Raw genomic sequence first — 22150 nt, 5'->3', positions numbered from 1 at the left:
TTTGTTTCTCCTCTTTTTTCCCTAACCCTTCATAACGCAAATGAGACAGATAGGGTTAACACCACCTGACTCCTTTCTTAAAATTAATCCATTGGACTGGGTCAACCCAACCCATTTTCCTTCTCTTCTAACCCACTTCTAATTTTCCTCAAAATAATTAAATAAAATAAATACATGTATATTATAAAATATTTTTTTCTCTATAATAATAATACATTTCTGACCCTAAATATAATAATATAATTTCAATAATAAAATATCATATAAAATCAACCTTCTCTTAAAACATATAAATATTTATTTAAAAATGCTAATAAAAATACTTATTTAATACGTACATAATAATTGTCCAAAATAATAATTATTTAAAACGTACAAAATAATATTCCTCTATAATTATTAAAATAATTATGACCAAATACCATCTAATAATAATAATAATAATAATAATAATAATAACCTTTTGAAAATTGGGGTGTTACAGCTAGACTTACTCTTAGAGTAAAAACATCCATATATATATATTAAATGATTTTATCTATAAATTTTGTTAAAAATAAAAATAATATTAAAAATTAAATATTTTTATAAATACTAGGAGGGTTGAATCACTTTGTGCCACTAATAATGATATGTAGATAGAATATTAGAAGATTGTATGTAGTTATTTAGAGAGAATATAATTTTTTGAGAAATTTTATGGTACCTATATTGTTTGAGAGGGTATCCGTACAGTTATAATTATAATTTTATTTTATATTTTATATTTTTAATAATTTATTTAAATAATATTTATGATATTTTATTCTTTTAATTTTTAAATTATTTATTCATTTTATTTTTATTTTATATATTCTAATTTTTTATTTGTAATAATATGATTATATATTTAAATAGTTTAATTTTAATAATTTTTTAAGTATATTTTTGTCTTTTCACTTAAAATATTTGAATTTCTATATTTTAATTTGAATTATTTTTTAAGTATATTTTTGTCGTTTTGTCTTAAATTTTTGAATTTCTATATTGTAATTTTAATATTTTTTATTTCTATTATTTATTAATTATTTTCTTTTTTAATGTTTTATAACATTATTAAAATTTTATAATTTTAGTCTCTATAATTTTATCTTACTTTTTATTTTATAAATATAATTTTGATTATTCATTTTATAATTAAATTAATTTTTTAAATTTTTTTATGAGTTTACATTCTAAGAATGTATTGAAACCCCTCAATCTTTGAGGGTACCATAGCAATTCCCTAATTTTTTTTATATCCAAAAAATATAATGGTCCACTAAAAAGTGGAGACCAAAAATAATTACATAACCTTAATATATTTTGTATAATAGTTATAGATAAAATTTAAAATTGATTTAAAAATTTAATATAATACTAATATATTTAATAATTATTTTGACAAAAAAAAAGAAGAAGGTGTGTCTTATGTTTTATATGCCCAAAGGCCTTAGCTGCTACAGGTGGCTCATTTACGTGGAAAGGGAAGTTTTTCCTCCTCCCTCCTTGTGGCTTCTTGTGGTCTCATCTCATTGCAGGTGATTCCTTTGTTGATAGATAGGAAGTTTTTGGTCCCATTATTGATGCAACTTCTCCTTTTCTTTCTTTATTTCTTAAGTCGCATGTTAGGGTTTCGTTTAAGTTGTGTTTTGCCCAATTTTTGTTTCTGGAACGGCCCGTTCTGCTCATAGTGTGTTAATTATTCATCCGGAATGGGCTGTTCTTCATCCGGAACGGCCCATTCTTCATTCGGAACAGCCCGTTCCAGTTGAAGAACGGGTCGTTCCAGATGAAGAACGGGCCGTTCCAAATGAAGAACTGGTCGTTCCGATGAAGAACGGCCCGTTCCGGATGCAAATATGATTCTGATAAAATATTTTGAATTTGTTCCCCGATTTTATATAAATTAAATTTCAATTTGTTTTATTAACAGATCGAGATTTTTGCTATTAAATTCTTCTAGTGGACGTTGTACTCTAACTTAGAGGAAACAAATTGTTTCACCGTACTTTCAGGGTATGCTTGTTAATTTTGTTTTTTGTGTTTATAGATAGAGAAAAAACTATTAGTATACATGCATGATACTGAGGCAATGACTAATATTTGAAAAACACTGAAATTTGTTTATATTTTGTGCTTGTGTTTATGATTAAATTTTACTATTTTGTAATATGACTATATTGTGCTTTACATATAACTATTGTACTGTTTTTCAAGTTATATAATATAGAGGTCCACGTAACTAAATTAGTTGACAATTATATAATATGTGATAATTAACTAGGTAAATTTTTTGAATCTACAGAATATGGATTATTTTCTTTCAAATCGTGCTTGGGTATACGATAGGTGTTATAGTGGTAGAAGAGGTTTGAAAGAGTCTTTTGTACAAGGGGTAGATGAGTTTGTAAACAAGGCTCGTCAACAGGATTGTTTTCATAGTGATGGTGGGATTAGATGTCCATGTGTTAAATGTGATTGCACACGGATTTTGGAGGATAGAGTTGTCAAAGTTCACCTTTATAAACATGGGTTCAAGCCAAATTATTGGATTTAGACAGATCATGGTGAAGAGATGCCAAATATTGATTTAGATATTGATGATAATTGCATGAATGCATCAAGTAGTGGTGTAAATGTGGCACAAGGTGATCAATTTATGTCAATGCAAGAGATGGTGTATGATGCTTTTAGGAAACAAGAGACATTTGAACCGAGAGTTACACATGACATGGAAGATTTATGAATTTCACGATGATTTTGAAGATGAGTTTATGAATTTATGAATTTCATGATGATTTTGAAGATGAGTTTGAAGACTATATTTCGGAATAGGATTAGAAAAATTGGATTTGAAGTGTATGATTTTGATATCAAAGTGTATAATCATAATTATGCAACTAGTATTATAAATTTGATTTGTTGTCTATTTTTATATTATAGTTTCATTTTGGGTATTATTTTGTAACTTTATTTTCAATGAATAGATATGTCATCAGGAAGTTGTGACCCTCCCCGTCCACTGTCACCTAGCAGGAATAAGGGGAAGCAAGTAATGAAGGGGAAGAAGAAATATGCGATTAAAGTATTGTCACGTAGAGACAACTTCACATCATTTATCCCATCCCCAGTTGTAGCATCCACACAATCCCCATCCCCAGTTGTGGCATCCAGACCATCCTCATCCCTAGTTATTGGTTCTATGTCATCCCCATCCATAGCTATTCATTCTACACCATCTCCATCCCCAGATGGTATAGGAACACCTAATGTTAATCAACCACCTGCTAATGAAGACTTAAATGATGAGGACCCGCCACTTGATGATCTTCCTTTAATTAAACCTACTCGTAATGGGTAAGAATAAATTAATATTTACATAATTTCTTAATTATAAGTAAATTTAAGTTTATTAAGGTTTAAAATATTATGTCTTTATTTTGTGTAGGTTTCTCCCATCAAAGATTGCATCAAGTGCTATCACACGGACCATTAAGCAGCAATATCATTCACCCTGGGTCACATGGGGAGAAATTCCCCAGAATGATAAAGATATTTTCCTTCAACGTTTTAAGGTAAATTAAAGATTTATGAAATATACACTTATATGTCTATTTAAATATAGGGTATTAGTTTGTTGATATGGATGTGGGTCTGTTTGTTGATTTAGGTGTTGATATTCCAATTCTTTATATTCAAAGATAACAATTACTTTCTAGTTATAATATAAAGTTAGTATAGTAAATACTTCTTGATTCTCAATTTTATTCCAGTTTAGTTTTGTGTAATTAATAGTGTTAATCAATGAATTATATTGTATTGAATTATATATTATTGTTAAATACTTGCTTTTTCTCATAGACTTTCTGAGATGTTTCTTTGTTTATTAATTAATATATATGGTTGTTAATAGAGGATGGTGAAATGGAGTCCTGACCATGAAAGTAATATAAAAAAAAATTCAATGCAAAAGCTTCTCATAGACTTTCTAAGATGTTTATGGATGCCCGAAAGAAAAATAAGAAACCAGATTGGATTGGAGATCGTGTGTGGAATTATTTATTAGAATCTTGGAATGCACCTACATATCGTACAAAGTGTACACAAGCACAAAAAGAATAGAATATCTGAAAAGGGCGGAAGTATGCACACATGTGGCTCCATTAGCATGAATGAACATGCCTTTTGCATGGTATTATATTTTACTCTTCATTTTTTTAATGCTTAATTTTATATGTTAAATTTTGGCTAAAAACCTATTTTAGTCCCTTATAATAATTGTTTGTTTCAATTTAGTCCCACTTTTATTTTTGGTCTCAATTTGGTCCCTAATAAATTAATTGGTTTCAATGTAGGACTTCCGTCTAAATTATTTAAACGGAGTTAACTGTTGGTCACGTGGATGCCACGTAGATGCATAGGTGGATGCCACGTAGATGCTATTTTTTTTTAGAAAACCTAGAATCAGAACGGTCCGTTCTGAAACCAGAACGGGACGTTCTGGGTGCACTCTTGGTGTGTTAATTTTGCATCCGGAACGGCCCGTTCCAGGTGCAAAATTAACACACTACGAGTGCAACCAGAACGGGCCGTTCTGGTTTCAGAACGGGCCGTTCTGGTTCCAGGTTTTTTCAAAAAAATCAGCATCCACGTGGATTTGGTACGAAGCATTTCAAATACTGGATTTGATAATATTGTCAATGAAAATTGATAACTTCAATTGCTAAACAGTTGGACTATACAGTGTATCATTAAGGACAATGCAGTGTATCACTAAAGACAATGAAAGCAGATTTTATTTTATTGTTAGTCAAACTGGAGTAAAGAATGAAATGAAATGGTATTTTTCCTTGAAGTCATTAACGATGTACCCCAAAAACAAGAACCTGTTCTTGAAGAGGTAGAACCTGAAGTAAAGGAAGATGATACACAAGACTAACATTTCACCACACAACCACATGCAGGAACGAATCTAAGTTAATCATAGTGGGGGCACTTGCCCCCACTAAATTTTTTTTCATTTTTTTTATAAATAAAATATTAATAATTTTATAAAATATATATTATTAATTATATTTTAATTATGTTGTTATATTTAATATAATAAATACATCAATATTTTTTTATATTTTATTTTATTGTTTAATTATTTTTTATTTTGTGGTAAAATTATCTTAATTTTTAATGAAGAAAAAATTTACTTACTTCAAGAGTAAGTCTTGATAGATTTATTCTACTTAATAATTAATGTTCTATATCAAATTTTTAAAAATTTAATTATTAAATTAAAAAGCTTTTCATGTATAGATCAAATTTATCAAAAATTTTAAAAATTAAAAATCATATGATATTTCGTTAAATTAATTCAAATTAACATATAAAATATTTTTATTTTAAATGAGTATAAAAATTTAGAGGACACTAAAAGAAAACAAATTAATAATTTTATTATGTTTATCCTGTTAATTTTTATCATTTTATTCCTCTAATTTTAAAAGAAGTTGCAAAAAATTATAAAGTAACACTTAAATATTTCTTCAGACAGAAAGAAAAAAAGGAAAAGTTATCATTCTATTTATAAGACAATTGTATTTTATAAAAATAAGTAATTTTAAAATTTTTACCATAAAAAAATATTTTTCAAAATTATTATTTTTAATAAAACTAATATAGAATATTCTATTGTCTTAAGTTAACTGGCGTTCTGGAACGGGCCATTCTGAATCTAGAACGGCCCGTTCTGGTTTCAGAACGAGCCTTCTGATGTACTGGTGGTGTGTTAATTTTGCATCCGGAATGGCCCGTTTCAGATGCAAAATTAACACACCAATAGTGCACCCAGAACGGCCCGTTTTGGTTCTAGGTTTTTTCAAGACATTTGGCTTCCACGTGACATCCACCTATGCATCTACGTGGCATCCACGTGGCCAACAGTTAACTTCGTTTAAATAATTTAGACGGAAGTCCTACATTGAAACCAATTAATTTATTAGGGACCAGATTGAGACCAAAAATAAAAGTGGGACTAAATTGAAACAAACAATTATTATAAGGGACCAAAATAGGTTTTTAGCCTTAAATTTTATTTATATAATGTTTTTATTTGTAGGAAAAAGAGCTTGGTCGACCTGTACACCATGATGAACTCTTTCAACAAACTCATCTACGAAAAGATATTGGTCAGTTTGTTGATGATAGATCTAGGAGGACACATGTGAGTCTATTATGTTACTTATTTTATTTGTCTTTAATATAATTAATGTTTACACTATTTTAACGTACTGTTTATGATCATAATAGGAAGAGTTTGAAGCTAGATTTTCTCAAGCTATATCTGAGGTTGGGTCCACTATTGGCACCTCAGAATGCACCCCTTTAGACCCTATTGAGGAGGATATACTTAGGAGTCAATGTTGGAATGCAGATATTGGTGGAAAATACAAGGGACGTCGTTATGGTATAGGAGATCTTTATGAGAATGAGGATAGTAGTTTTGTGGGGACATCTTTAAGTCAGTCTCAGAATACACAGGAGATTTCTTAGTTGACACAACGAGTTTTAGCTAATGAGGAGGAGATGCGTCAAATGCACTCCCAGTATCAGACTGAGATTCAATCCTTGACCTCCCAATATCAGACTCAGTTCAACACATTTCTCAATGTTGTACTCCCATTCCTACCACCTACTATGCAAACTACTTTTCAACAGCAACAACAACAACATCAACATCAACCTCAACAACCAAACAGACACCAACAAGACCAACAACAAGACAATCGACAACCAACAGAGGATCAACAAGCTAATGACCAACATCAACAAAATTCATCTGGATATTCTTATTATTAGACATTATGTTATAATTCTACTGATCGTACTATATGTTATTTTTAAATTTGAACTCCTAAACTTTATTTGTTATGTATGACATTTTATTTTGTATGAATGAACTTGTTTTGATTTACATAATTATGATTGATTTAATATCTTTAAATAGGATAATTATTTAATACAATTTTGAATTTAAAAAAAAATAAATTTTCACAGAATTTCCCACAGATTTGTTCGTGGGTAATTTCGTAATTTCCCACGGATAAATTTGTGGGAAAATCTGTCAGAAAGTTACCCACGAATAAAAATCCGTTGGTAAATATTTCAGACGAACAATTTACCGATGGATTGGTGTCCGATGGTAATCCGTCGAAAATGCACTATTACCCACGGATTTTTGGCATTTCCCACGGATTCTGGCCATCTGTAATAGCGAATTTTCTTGTAGTGTAAATACAATAAATTTTTTATTATTTTTATTTTTCATTTATTTGCCAATGAATGCTTGGTTGGGGATTATCATATCTGTAACCATATATTTTTATTACAAGCTCGACATGAAGTTCATTGAAGTGCTCCTTACTCAGGAATCCATCAACATCTAAATTAGTGCTTTATTAAAAATAGATATATACTGTACTTATATAGTTTTTGTATTATAGAAAGTTAGAGTTTAATATATTACTACTACTATATGAATATTGGAGTGGTTTGAGTGTTAAGGAGTAGGGACATTTGAACTTAAAGAAAAGTTGAAAGGTTTAAAATTAGAATTAAAGGTATGGAACAAATTGAGTTTCAGGAAGTTGGATAAGAAATAAGATGAAGTAGAAATAAATGGTGACCTTTTGAATGACGTAGAGTAGTCAAGGAAGGTAGCATTTCAAGAGGAGTTTTGGAAGGTAATTCAATGCAATAAGTGACTAGCTAGGCAAAAATCAAGATCAAAGTGAATTCCTTAAGGAGATCAAAATTCAAAATATTTTCATGCTACGACTAATTGACAAAGGAAGAAAAATATGCTAAAGGGCTTGATGATGGAAGGCAAATGGCTTGAGGAACCTAAAAGAGTTAAGAAGGAAGTGGAGAAGTTCTTTGCAGAAAGATTTGATAAGAGGGTGGACATAGGCCCAAGTTAAATGGTGTTTCATTCAAAATGATCTCAAGTGAATATAACTTTTTAATTTAGTGAGATTTGAAGAGTGTGAGGTTAAAGAGGCAATATGGATTGTGACAGATCTAAAAGCTCAAGAAAGAATGGATTCAACTTTAATTTTATCAAAGCCTTTTGAAATTTGCTCAAGGTAGATATCTTAAAATTCCTTAATGGGTTTCATGAGAATGGAATCTTACCAAAGGGGACCAACTCTTCCTTCATATCTCTTATCCCAAGGGTGGAGATGCTGTTAAGTAAGACGAAGCAATTCCCAACAAGGTTTTGAATGAGACAAATATAATACATGATGTTATCTCTAACAAGTGTGTTAGTGTTTCAGAAAAATATAAGTACAGGCAAAATGAAGAACAAGCATGTGCATGTGCCACTTCCTACACCAGAACCAAGATGAAGGAAGACAGACAAAGGCCAAATCAAGAACAAGACAAAAGTGGGCTAAGCACCGGATTAAGTTTGATCAAAAGATGGATGAAAACACAAGACAAAGCTACTCACAAACCACAAACTTTGCATTGTAGCAAATTCAATCTTTCCTTCCCAACACAAACAAAATGCAAAATAAAGAACAAAACACGAGCAACCAAGATAAAGGATAAAAGTCTCAAGTATCAGAGGAAGAAGAGCTTCAAGCACCAGATGGAAAGATCAAATGAAGCCAAGCCCAGCACAAAAGGCAAATGATCAAGCTTCGGATGATACAAACCAAAGACAAAAGCTTCAAGACATTAGATGGAATGGTCCAAACAAGTATCATACAAGATAAATCATACTACCAGTCGTAGGTCAATCAAGTGTCAAACGATAGAAAATACAAGACAAAGAAACATTCCAAATGGAATTAAAGTCTTCTATCTTCACGACTAAACAGATGAAAGGTAATGTCAAATTAGACTAAAGGAAAGGTCAAACTAAACAGAAAGAAAAAACAAAGTCTGTCTCTTAGGCAGAAACTTAAATTCCAGACTCAAACAAAGAATATTGCAAAGCGTCTAAAGTCCACTAATCAAAAAGAGAAATATCACATATCGTCTACACTCATAAGAAGAGCACACGAAGTCATAAATAATGTGAAAAGAAAGAAGAAGAATAGACGAGCGCAAATCCATAAGCATACAACGACGATCAGACAAAGAAAAGCCATATGATAGATGGAATATGACATGTGCACCAGACGACTATGAGTCTAATATTAGACGAAGATGTGTCAAAAACAACCTCAAGCGCAACATAAGAAATCAAATGAAGCATTGGTCAAAAATTAGAAGAAATTCAACCATGTATCAGACGAAGGACAACACAGACTGAAAGACATTTCAGACATAAACAAAGTTTATCCATCTATAATGTTGACCAAACCAAAAGAAAGTCAAAGAATAAATGACAAATGCTCAGACGAAGGTCAAGACTTGAGATGCACATGGACTACCAGATACAGACGAAAATTGCCATGAAAGCATTTGAAGAATCAAGTCTCAAAGGATAATTAAGACATTCTCTACGCCCATATATGAGCTATTAATGTGATCGCGTGATTAAAAGAAGAAAAGCACGCCAAAAGTAAAAGCATGCATGTGTCAGAAGAAGTACATTAGTTTTTCAAATAAGGACAATGTTTGCGCAGCTACGCGACTAGAAAAGGACAAAAATTTCTTAGGTCTCAGTACAGTAAACGTCAGACACAACAACTAACAAACATTGAAGACTTCACGCAATGTCTATAAATAGGGAGCAACATTTAATTCAAGATCTTAAGCATTAAATGAAAGATTGAACTAGTCATGAACGACTACATCCGTTTCAACGAACACTTGCAACGGGCAAATTCTACAAAATTATATATATATCACTACTTCAAACTTGGAAAGGTTGGCTTTTGAAGAGATAAGAAAAGAGTGATATCAAGCCCATGAAGCAATGAAACCAAAGACAGAGCTTATAGAGTCAAACCTACAATAATGTATTCATCTCTATAAACTAAGGAGTTCTAAGTGTAACTAAGGAACATGATCCTTAGTGAGTGTTTTTATCTTTGTATCCTCTTTGTGAGAGTAAACCAAACACTCAATCGTTGTAAAACAAAGGTTGAATACCTTAGTGAGTGTTGTAAACCTTTGTATCCTCTCTGTGAGATTAACCTAAATACTCAAACCAAATCATCTATTTATCATTTGTAAAACTTGAAGAGGCTAGGGAAAGAATACTTTCAAAATCCTGGAGAGGCTTGTCAAAGAATACTCACTGAGAGCCAAAAGTGGCTGATTAAAGAATACTAGCGCTAATGGTGAAGTTAGCGAGCCAAGAGTTGGTCGAAAATACTCACTGAGAGTTAGAAGTGGCTGATCAAAGAATACTAGCATCGACGAGTGAAGTTGACGAACCAGGAGTTGTTGAGAATACTTGGGACTAGGAGTGGTCGTGACCTGGGTGGTCTGTAATTCTCACTACGATCCTGAAGAGGCTGATTAAAGAATACTAGAGTGAATGAGTGAAGTTGGTCGCCCAGGAGTGGTCGTGACCTGGGTGGTTTATAATATACTCACTACGAGCCTGAAGAGGCTGATTAAAGAATACTAGAGTCAATGAGTGAAGTTGGCCGACTAGGAGTGGTCGTGACCTGGGTGATCTATAATAGTCATTGTGAGCTTGAAGAGGATGATTAAAGAATACTAGTACTGATGAGTGAAGTTGGCGGGCTAGAAGTGGTTGATAATACTATATGTACTTCATTGAATATCTAGTGGAACCCTTCATTTGAAGGAGACTGGACGTAGCTCAGTTTGAGCGAACCAGTATAAAAATACTTGCACTATTTCTCTATGTCTCAGACACACTTTTACGTAGTTGATTTAACATACTAAGAACATCGTCCAATACTTATCGTTCATTACAACTATCTTCAGACGAAAACCATATTTGTTTAATTTAACTATCTTAAAGAACGATTTTCATTTAAGAAGCATTTTCCCTGTGTAGACGATAAACCCTTAGACAAAAAAATCTTTTGTTGAACCAATCCTGCACAATTTTTGTTAAGCATTTAAAATAACATTTTTACTAGACAAAAAAAAGCTTCATTGTGAAATTTTTTAAAATTCCTTTGTTCACACTCACACATATTCAACCCCCCTTCTATATGTTTTTTCGCTAACCTCAAATGCATCAACAAAGTTTGAGTGAATTTAGGCCAATTTCCTTGGTTGGTTGCATATATATGGTATTGGCTAAAATTTTCTCAAATAAATTAAGAAGAATGTTGGTAAAGGTGATTGATCAAAAGCAAAATGAGTTCTTGGGTGGATGGTTCTTCTTACATAGTGCTTTTATTGCAAATGAAATGGTGGAGGAGGTGTGACACCCTTACTACCCCAACACATATATTGTAATAATATAAATAAACTAAGGAAATAAATTTTTCCACATAGGTAAAAGGGTTCACATAAAAACCTTTAGAAACATTCTCCAATATCTAAAATAGTCTGAAAATGAAAGTTGGAAAATAAAACATAAGAAGTCACAAAATGTTTTCAAAATAATAGGTTCAACTCCATATACAAATACAATTCATGTCCTAGAAATCCTCTGCCCCGATGTCACAATATCAGAGCATACCCATAAATCAACTGTTGACATTCTAGATGTCACTCATAGCCTGGATCTTCCTCACCTAAAACATCCACAAGTTATACGGTGAGAAAAGAAAACATCTATATATATAGCACATAAGAAAACACAACATATTATCTCATTATAGCTTAATATTCATAAATAATTCAACATATCATATTTCAAACAATCATGCATTGTCATCACGTCATAATTCTCAATCACACCATTCATCACAAATCTTGCACTTCACACTATGCCAAGGTCACGCTACCCAATTAACAATCCAAGGCCGTGCTCACCCCTGATATAACACTGTGCCAAGGTCACGACTCCCCTGTAGCATATCTAGCCCAGGGTCGTGCTCACCCCCGACATGTTATTCAAGGTCACGATACCCACGTAACAATCCAGAGCCGTGCTCACCCCTGATATAACACTGTGCCAAGGTCACGTTACCCCTAACCTAGGGTCGTGCTCACCCCTGACATGTTAACTAAGGTCACGATACTCATATAACATACACGGGTCGTGCTCACCCCTGATATAACATTGTGCCAAGGTCACGTTACCCCTAACCCAGGGCCGTGCTCACCCCTGACATGTTAACCAAGGTCACGATACCCATGTAACAATCCCGGGCCGTGCTCACCCCTGGTCATAGGTGTGAAGAACCACAATCACATCTCATTAACATTCCACACAACATCTCATAGTTCAATTCCATACACGCATCAGATAAGTCCAAAATAATGAGTTTCATACATCTCAAGCAATTCACATCTAAGTCATCAATTTTATCAAGTAATATAGCAATAACAATCATAAGTTAATATGATAATCAATGGAATTATCAATTTAATACAATCTTAACATAAATAGTAAAACCCCCAATTGTTCCAGAACCTAGCTCACAGGCACTTTTCTACAATTTCGTTCTCTTTCCCAGATCATCATTCTTACAAATTATTGGCATATTTATAATCCTCATCACATACAGAATCAAATAAGACTAATAATTCTTCAAACAGAAATAATTATAAAATTACTCATAATCCTAAGGGATTCTTCCTCTACTCAATTCACTCATGTAACTCTACATATAAATAATTCCATTTTTCCCCCGTACCTGGATAAACAATAGTTGAACTAAAACAGGAATCTCTTGGTCTCCTCCTCTAAATGCCCCTTGGTCTTCAGAGAGAAGAGGAAAAGAAGAGAGAATAGCAGAGAATAAGAAGAGAGAATAGCAGAGAATAAGAAGAGAGAATGAGAGATGTGTGAAAATGAAAGGTGCGGGCCCTATTTATAGGATTTCAGGCTCACCTACTGGAACGGCCCGTTCCAAAAGTGGAACGCCCGTTCTGGACCCTTCAAACCTACGCAAATTTCTCAACTGGAACGGCCCGTTCTAAAACTGGAACGGCCCGTTCTCAAACCCAGCAGAATGGCCCGTTCTGCTTCTGGAACGGCCCGTTCTCCAAACCAGAACGGCCCGTTCTCCAATTGGAACGGCCCTTTCTCCCACTTCATTTTCTAAGCACTTCCTTATTCCGGAACGGCCCGTTTCACTTTTGAAACGGCCCGTTCCGGGCAACGAATTAGGCCCTTGGCCCAACGAAAAATTGGGCTGTTACAGGAGGCAAGGAAGAAAAAGAATAAGTGTTTGATATTCAAGGTGGATTTTGAGAAGTCTTATAACTCACTAAGTTAGAATTTCCTTTGTTACATGCTCAAAATATTGGGGTTTCATAATAAGTGGATTAAAGGATGTTTGGTAAGTAGTAGGGTGTCAATCTTGGTGAATAGGAACCCAACAAGTGAATTCACGATGTCCAAAGGGTTGAGACAAGGATACCCCTTAATTAGCTCTCTTTTTGTTCACTTGTGTGGCGAAAGGGTTGAGTCGAATAATGAGATAAGCTCCAGGGTAAAACCTTTTTCTCAAACTTCAATGGGTACTTGTGAGACACAAGTAAACTTGCTTCAATATGCAAATGACACCAATTTTTTTCGAAGAGGCAACATTCTCAAATTTAGTGACCATCAAAAGCATGCTATGATGCGTTGAACTCACCTCCAGCTTGAAAGTTTATTTCTTCAAGAGTAATTTTGGTGATATTTGAGTGGTGGGTGATATAATGGGAAAGTGTGCAAATTTTCTATACTGTAACTGGGATTGGTTCTACAACGATTAAGGGTTAAAAAGTGGTGACTATGAGCAAGTTGTAGGTTGTACAGGTGGTTGTGGCTCATGGAGAGCTAATGATGGTGCCTGATTTTGGGGTTGTTATGGTCACCTTAGTGTAGGGGGGATTGACAGTGGTTCATTCTGAAGGTTTGAAGGGGAATATGGAGAAAGGGAAAGGTTCTATCTTTCCCTATGATTGGTTTATTCAAAGGGCTAATCTTGGTTGTGATACTATAATAAGGGGAGCTTGTGGAGAGGCTAGTAGGACAGTGTTGCCATGTTCATAGCTTTAGGGGAAGGCAAGATAATTGGATCACATGTCAACCTAGTCCCTCAAGCACTTGTTGTGGAAAATGGGGAAATATATAACCGATTTCTTACAAGTGGTGAGGTTAGGTGACTTTGACTACCACATGGTGGATATTGCAGAACTAGTTGAGGAGTTGGATGTTGCTGGTGTTATGTTAAGTCATTCAATGTCAATTATTGATTTTTAGAGGGATTAGTGAGTGAGTAGTGCAAGTTGGGTGGAAAGGTGTTGAGCCTAGGAGCGTAGGGATAACCTTTAGGTGTTCAAATCTTATGTGGTGTACTGGGAGGCTATGGTTACTTTTTCTACAACATTGAGAACGGGTAAACAGATGTGCAGCTGGTGGAGGAAATACATGACCAAGGTTGCATGGATGGTGTGCCGCGTTTGGTGGCATTTGCTAATTTAAGAAGGAGAGTTAAGGAGAATGAGTGCAAGGTAGAGCAAATTTTCATAAAAAAGGAGGATATCAAGTTGCTAATAGGGTACAATCGGGGACGATGTGCTCACTCTTGGAGGGAGAAAAGAAATAGTTATTGGAGGAGAAGAAGGTTCAAGTGTGAAGGTGTGCAAGATTATTGTTGAGCGAGATAGTTTGCTTGTGGATCATAGCAAACTTGCAAACGAGGTGGGTGCACTTTCCCTTGAAAAAGGGTAGATTTTGGGTGAAAAGAAAAACTTGGGTGGCAACCAAAGAGGCCATTTGCGAGGAGCATTTGAAGGGTTTTCAAAAGGCTATTCACCATTTTTTTTTCACACTGGAATTTCCTTGTGGGAAGTTGAATGTTGATTTTTACATTTTTAGTGAGGAGTTTATGAATAAGGATGACATCCCTGATGAGGATGAGGAAGAAATGGAAGAGACCATCCTAAAGGTGCTGTTGGCTGGGATTGAAATAGGGAAATAAGTGAGCTTGTGAAAATGGACAAAAACACCTTTGCATCCAAGGTGAGCGTTTCAAGTAAGCTTGTAGGAGAGGCTATTGAGGTTGCTGTCATAGATTTTGTTCCGCCTATTGTGGGGTGAGTTGAGGTTAAGGCCTCGTCTACTAATGGTGTTTTTTTTGTTGATGTTGGGGCATTAACCAAGTGTTGGTTGTCAAGATTGTGAGTGTGGGGGTTACTACCAGAAACACTAATGAGGGAGTGGCTACTTATTTTCTTGTTTGAGAATCTACATAACCCATGTAATTAATGTTGGTATAATCTAGTGGTAGTTGTGTTATGTAATTGTTAAACAATACGTTTAAATTTGATTAAAAGACATGTGGATTTTTCTTTGAATATGTTGTTTTATTGTTGATGTGATATATGTGTGATGTTGGGTATGCGTGATCGCAAGAAGTTCTTGTGTGGTGGGGTTTATGAGTTCAAAACTACGTAGTGGACATACATTGGTTCGGAAGGTAAGATGTTACACACGATTGTGAGTTAGGCGGAGGCTTGAAAGTTTGTGATTGTGAGTGGTGCGACAACTTGGAAGCTTAGAATTGCATTTGAACTACTATAGTTTTTGTTTATTTGTTTGGATGCGAGAGCTTGTTTGCTAAGAATCGTGTTTGAACTACAAGAGTAAGTGTTTTTTTAAGGCGTGAGAGGTTGTGTTCTTTGAAATTGAGTACAAACTTAAAAGTTCGTGTGTATTTCTTAAGACGTGAGAACTCATTTGCTCAAAAATCGCATACGAACTTGAAAGTTCATATGTATTTGTTAAGACACGAGAGTTCATTTGCTCGAAAATCATGTACAAATTTGAAAGTTTGTGTGTGTTTGTTAAGGTGAAAGAGAGCTTGTTTGCTTAAAAATCGCATACGAACTTGAAAGTTAGTGTGTATTTGTTAAGGTGCAAGAGCTTGTTTACTCAAAAAACACATACAAACTTGAAAGTTCATTTGTATTTGTTAAGGCATAAGAGCTTGTTTACATGAAAATCATGTACGAACTTGAAAGTTTGTGTACATTTGTTAACACACGAGAGCTCATTTGCTCGAAATTTCCTTCGAACTTGAAAGTTAAATACATTTGGGCAAATGAAGAATGTGTGTGTATACATTATTATGACTCTTGAAGTAGGGACATGGATTGCTTGGTGTGGCTCGTAGGCAGTGAACTTATAAGTGCCATTGTATTTCCAATGGAAGTTTGGTTAGTTGTATGTCTTGTGGTGATCTTTAGGATTTCGACGCAACACTTCCATGTCGTATGCAAGTCATCTTGGATCGTGGTTATTCGGCCATTGCTAATCGAGAATTTCATCGCAAGGTGGGGTGTGGATATTATGACACCAAAGGCATTGAAAGAAGTTCACCTAATATGTTGTAGGAGGTTGTCGTGTCCATTAACAAATATTTTACACTTAGTGCATTTGTTGATGCCGAAGTTGGTCAAAATTTCTATGTAGCCCCTTGTGTTGACTTGTTCTATGTAGCGTTTGAGGCCATCACTAGGTAGTTGCATTTGGAGAAAGGTGTTCCAATATAGGGTGTCGGTCGAGTTGCCTTGGTCCATGAGGGTTTTCCACATTTCCCAATTGGAGATTTGGACTAAGATGACCATGGGATCATCCTGATTTGGATTCATGCCTAGTAAATCATCGTTAGTAAAAGTAATCAGAGGTAGTGATTTAGGTGACTTACCATGTACAATAATGACATTATTGATGATTCTAAGATGTCTTTTGCGTGAAGAGATGGTGGGGTCGCCGCCTACAAATCTGTCGATGATGGTGTGTATGACACCTTTAACTCTACCTTCTTTGTTGCCTAAGATATTGGCGTCCTCTCTCAAGGGGTTGCGGGCGCACATGTCTCGTTAATGTTGGGTGTCCCATTCTGGACTTCATGGTCAATCCTTCGGTGATCTTCTTAGTGATTATCCCTATAAACAAACTACTTGAGGTAGCCAACTCAAATGAGTTCTTCAATTTTATCGTGAAATGCCCAACACTCTTCAATGGTGTGAGTGATGATCCTATGGTATCAACAATGCTTTTTTTGGTTAGCATCATCATCAGGTCATTCAGTCTTAGGGAGAATGGGTATTTGCATGTTAAAGGCTTCTTCAAACACATTTGTGTGGGGAGAAATTAGAGGGTATAGTTGTTGTACCTTGGTAGTTTAGGGGCGGACCATTTTTGAATTTGTTGTCATTGTGGGGGCTTAATCTATTTGACCTAGGTGGGTTTGCCTTTAATGTTGGCTAAGGATCAATGTTTGTGTCGACTTGCCTCATGTTCTTCCATTTTAATAAAATTAGCAACATGAGTTGTTAAATCATTCATGTCTTTGGGTGCATGTCGACAAGGTCCTTCTTTTAATGTGTTTAACATGGTAGTAAGGGCGACTTGAGGGTGAAGGTCGGAGTGGTTTATTATCGTCTTATCTCATGTTGAGCAACACCAATGTGGAAGTTTCGTGAAGTTTCGAGCCTTAAATAGTTGTGTTAGGACAACATAGTTGGGTATGTTGAACATCGATAGGCACGTATACTATAAGAATGCAAAACCTTCAAGTGTTGTGGGAAAGATCTTGCACATGACTGCATCGTCTTGGGTGTATAGATGCGTTTTGATTTTGTATGTAGCTAAGTGCTCATTTGAGAAATTCAAGCCATCATACACTTTCATGATGAGGTGTTTTCATCCCCTAAGAAGTCGGGTGTTGACTATGGCAGCAATAAAAGGGTGATAGCTATGTTTGCTATCGAGTTGTCCGAGGGGAATTCAAGGAAGGGAGTGGTTTTCCTCGTTGAGTTGTGATTCTTGTGCGATGCATGTGTCTTAGGATGATCTAAAGGGAGTGTACTTCTCCATTGTTGAGATGTTGGTTCTTAAGTGAGTGTTGTTATTCCCTCAGCATAGGCATGGTGTTCTCACACGTAATGTGCACAATTAACCCTATAGCACGCATGATCAGTCTTGCATTGTTGGCAAAAAGTAGCTAAAGCTTCATTATGTTTCTGCATGGCTTCCATGTGTTGTAGTAATTCAACATTGAACGACGAAATAGGCGGGTCTTTGGTGGTGGTAGTTGCCCCAGGTTCGACGAGTAAGGTTGTGGTGGTTGTAAAGGCGAAGGAATGTTGTTCATGAATAGAGCATGTGTTGTTGTTTAGTATAGAAATTCCTACTATGTAATTATTCATCATCTAATTTCGATGGAAATCATGTGTGGTTGGAAAATAGTTTCACTTCAACTCCACGGTAGGTGTCAAATGTTCTTATCAAAGTCTACAGGTGCTTCAACATTGAGAATGGTGTCCTACTTGCTCCAATGTCTATGACGATGGAGGGCACCTGTAAAGACACTCTAACTCTTAAGTTAGAGAGAATTCTAAGTTAAGAATACAATTAGGATAAAATGATATCTAGCGTCGCATATATAGGTGGTTTAATAGTGTTGCATGATTTTAGGAGATAATCTTGCATGGTATTTATGGATACATGATAGCGTTGCTAAAACACTATCAAAATACTAGATTTTCTCCTTGGATTTGTAATATAGGAAACAATCTAGGTTATTTTACTCGAAGACACAAGTCAATATGATTTGAATTCATCACACAATTGTTAGCAAGGGGATTTTGGACAACAAAATAGTAATTAAAAATTTAGAATGCACACAAAAAATTAATTAGATATTTCAATCAAAAATTGCATTAATTCAAGATTTCAATCCTTATGTTAAAATTTTCGCGGTTCAAAATATAATCCAAATTTAACCAACCTTAAATCAACATGAATTTAATTAAAATATAGATCTAAATCTAGATCTATTGAATTTCATAAAAATATGAAACACAATCGCAATCTCACAGTTTTTGTGAAATTCAAAAATAGTAAATGGTTGATTTAGGCGATTTAGGTTATTTTAAGTCTAGATCTAAATCTAGATCTAGATCCAAAATTAATCTTGAATTCTACTTCAAATCTAATTAAAACAAAATTCATAATCACGAAAATAAAAATTAAATCTCAAACTAAGAAGAACATGAAGAGAATTTGTAAGGTAAAATTATATTAAGAACTCAAATTTTACCGCAATTCATAGAATCTTGAATCGATTGAATAGACTGGCCACACATCTCCATTGAGTCGTTGTAGTCAATTTGTGTAGAGTAGTTAGAGAGAAAAATATGAGAAAGTGAGAGAGAGAGGGAGAGAGAATTTTAGAGAAACTTGTAGAGGAAACAACACTAAAATTTGAAAATGAGAAAAAAAAATGTACATAACAAGTCTTACAACGCCTATTAATTGACCAATATAAGTAGGCTTAATCAGAATATTTATAAGGTCCAGCCCACTAATCAACTAATTAACAATGTATAAGTTCCTAATGTAAACCCAAAATAAAGTGTAGATGCATAACATTGTGGCACATTTTTGGACCCTAATATGTCTAAATCAGGTGAAATTCCTAATAGAGAAGTTGTAGAGCTTTGTCTTAACTTTTTAGGGACACCAAGAATGTCCAATTTCAAGTTCGAGAACTCAAGATATGACATGCACAAGATAACATGTCAAAGTGGACAAAAATCGAGATAATTAAATAAAATTTATAATTGAAACAAAAATAGACCATTAAAATAAATATCAATCAATTCATCAATTTAAGGCATTTATAAATGTCAAATAAGCTCAATAGAATGCACTGAAAGATCTATTAATTATACACTATCAATACACTCCTATCTTTTTGTGTGGTGCTTAATGATGGGAATATTGCCTTTTGAGTGTAACTCTTCAATGTATTCTAGAATTCTTGGAGATATGTGGTGGGGGATTATCCCTTGATTGATGCCAATGTGATATTCAAGGTTTAGTATGGTGAGCTTGGCTCGGTGTATTTATGTCCACGAGGAGCTCAACTTAGCTCACCCGAGATGGGTGGCACAAATGGTAATGGGGGTCTATGGAGTTGATAACTAAACTCTTAGTTTCTGCTTCATTGGATAAAACTAATATAATATGTCATTTAATTTTGTTTTTACATATTTCATTTTTCACATTTGCACTATCGAAACATTCATCTTTTCTTCCTTGTGTGAATCTTTTCCCACCATTTTTGTTATGACTTTGACACCGACAATGTTCTACCGTGACTTCAATGCTGATGCCCTTTCTTGGCAAGTCTAACACTAACAATGCTCCACTGTTGCACACCTTCATGTGATGTTGACATGGCAACAAAAGAGGAAGTGGATGATGAAGGTTTATGTAATCTTGCACACCTTTATTAAAGTTGTATACTCAATCTTTATGTATAATTAACATGCTTGTATTTGTTAATTTATTTTACACGTGTATTATTAAATAGTAGTAAGAGAAAAGTCACTTTGTGCCTCTTAATTAAAAACAATAAAAAATAATAATGAAATAAATAGTTATTTAAAGAAGGTGAGGGAATTACTAATCATGTGAGAAAAGACATTAAAAAACTCTTATTCACAAATTTTTTCTGAGCAATTGAAGAATATAATGGTCTAATAGAAAGTGAAGACAACATGATTATAAAAAGAGGTATTCCCTTTATATAATTTTTTTGTCCATAGACATGATTCACGCATTATCCTAAAACCAATTATCAAACACTAATTTGCGCTCATGGAACATAATTTCATCTAGCCAAACATTTTTTTATATATTAATATAGATACTAATAATAATAATAATTTTCTTGACACAAAAAACATGAATAATAAATATTAAACTTTATTTGAGTTATACGTTAATTTAGAGGAAATATTTAATTATAGTGATAAATATATTAGTATCATTTAAAAAAATAGAATAATGTAACAAGAATTATCATAACAAAATGGACTAAATAAGATGAAAAAAAAAGGGGTAAACAATATGCTAGTAAAATTATCATAAAATGAATAAACAAGATAGAGTTAGAGAAACCCCAAGCGTGTGGTTTAGCGATAGGGGTTAATCCACGCTTAAGCAAGGTCAAGGGTTTGAATCCTGTTTTGTGTATGCAGTCGCGTTAGGCCAGCTATCCCACCCTTTAAGGTACCTCCAAAAAAGATCGAGTTAGAGATATTCAACTTAAAAATATAAATTCATCATACTAACAATTTTAAACATAAAAGAAAATGTAACTAAAATTTTAGAATGTTATGATTAAAGAGGGATAGAGAAGCATAAGAAAAGACAGAGAAATATGGGATGACGTGGTTTTTAAAAAATAACATTTATTTCAAAAATAAATTAAATTAAAGAGATAGCAAAGTAATTTTTATATTAAAAAATATAGAGAAGAGTGACTTATCAATTCTTATATATTAAATGAGAATGATTATCTTATATGAGAATATTTTTAAATGCTATTTTTCGACAAAAGCATTTTTAATTTTTTTCTAAATTTTTATCAAATTTATTTTTTTATTTATTATAGTTATCTATAAATTAAAGTTTAAAATTTTAAAATAACAGTAATTAAAAATAATCTTGTGTGGCACTATAAATTATTTTTTTATATATAAAATATAGTTTATTTATTTTAAATATCTATATTTAAACAAAATTTAAATTTAATTTATATATTAAAATATAATATTTATTTAAAATATAAAGTTTAATTATATATAATAAACAATTAACCTATAAAATACACATGTGCATATATCATTTATTGGTAAAGAATGTATGTGACTGTTATGTCCTATATCCATTGTTAACCTAGGGTTTATGATGGTCGTACACTCGTACTTGTTTAAGTAAAAGTTTGAATTTGAAGCTCCAACCAGTGTTGTAAAACTCGGCTCGACCCGGCCGGTCGAACCGGTCGAACCGGAAATCGGTGGTTAGACCGAGCCGAACCAGTGATCAGATCGGATATGCAGCTGACTCGGTATGACTCGGTTTGACCCGGTTAAAAACTCGGTTGAACCAGCGACTCGCGGGTCATGACCCAAACCGGGTCATCAATTTTTTTGAAAAAAAAAAATTTAAACGACCTCGTTTTTTAAAATGCCTCTACTCATTGCACGCTGCTTCCTCCTTCAAAACCCT

The 22150-nt window shown here is 33.7% G+C and overlaps 1 protein-coding gene across 1 annotated transcript; it reads left to right on the top strand.

Moving 5' to 3' along the window:
* The first annotated feature begins 2464 nt into the window (after window positions 1-2464).
* LOC145951636 (uncharacterized) lies at window positions 2465-3720 on the top strand. The gene is made up of 2 exons (XM_083063168.1): window positions 2465-3378; window positions 3470-3720. The coding sequence occupies exons 1-2, from the start codon at window positions 3011-3013 to the stop codon at window positions 3603-3605; spliced, it is 504 nt and encodes a 167-aa protein (XP_082919294.1). The 5' UTR covers window positions 2465-3010; the 3' UTR covers window positions 3606-3720.
* The last annotated feature ends 18430 nt before the right edge of the window (window positions 3721-22150 follow it).

The sequence above is a fragment of the Cajanus cajan genome, chromosome 9, assembly GCF_000230855.2.
Source record: "Cajanus cajan strain Asha chromosome 9, NIPB_CcT2T_4, whole genome shotgun sequence".
In the NCBI taxonomy this organism is placed as follows: domain Eukaryota; kingdom Viridiplantae; phylum Streptophyta; class Magnoliopsida; order Fabales; family Fabaceae; genus Cajanus; species Cajanus cajan.
Note: the sequence above shows the minus strand (reverse complement) of the source record. Positions and strands in the feature narration are given on the sequence as shown.

Bases quoted from the DNA above. Each gene is read 5' to 3' on its own strand.
- LOC145951636 (XM_083063168.1), top strand. From the start codon at position 3,011: ATGTCATCAGGAAGTTGTGACCCTCCCCGTCCACTGTCACCTAGCAGG. The intron at 3,379-3,469 runs GTAAGAATAAAT...TATTTTGTGTAG, and splicing joins ATTAAACCTACTCGTAATGG to GTTTCTCCCATCAAAGATTG.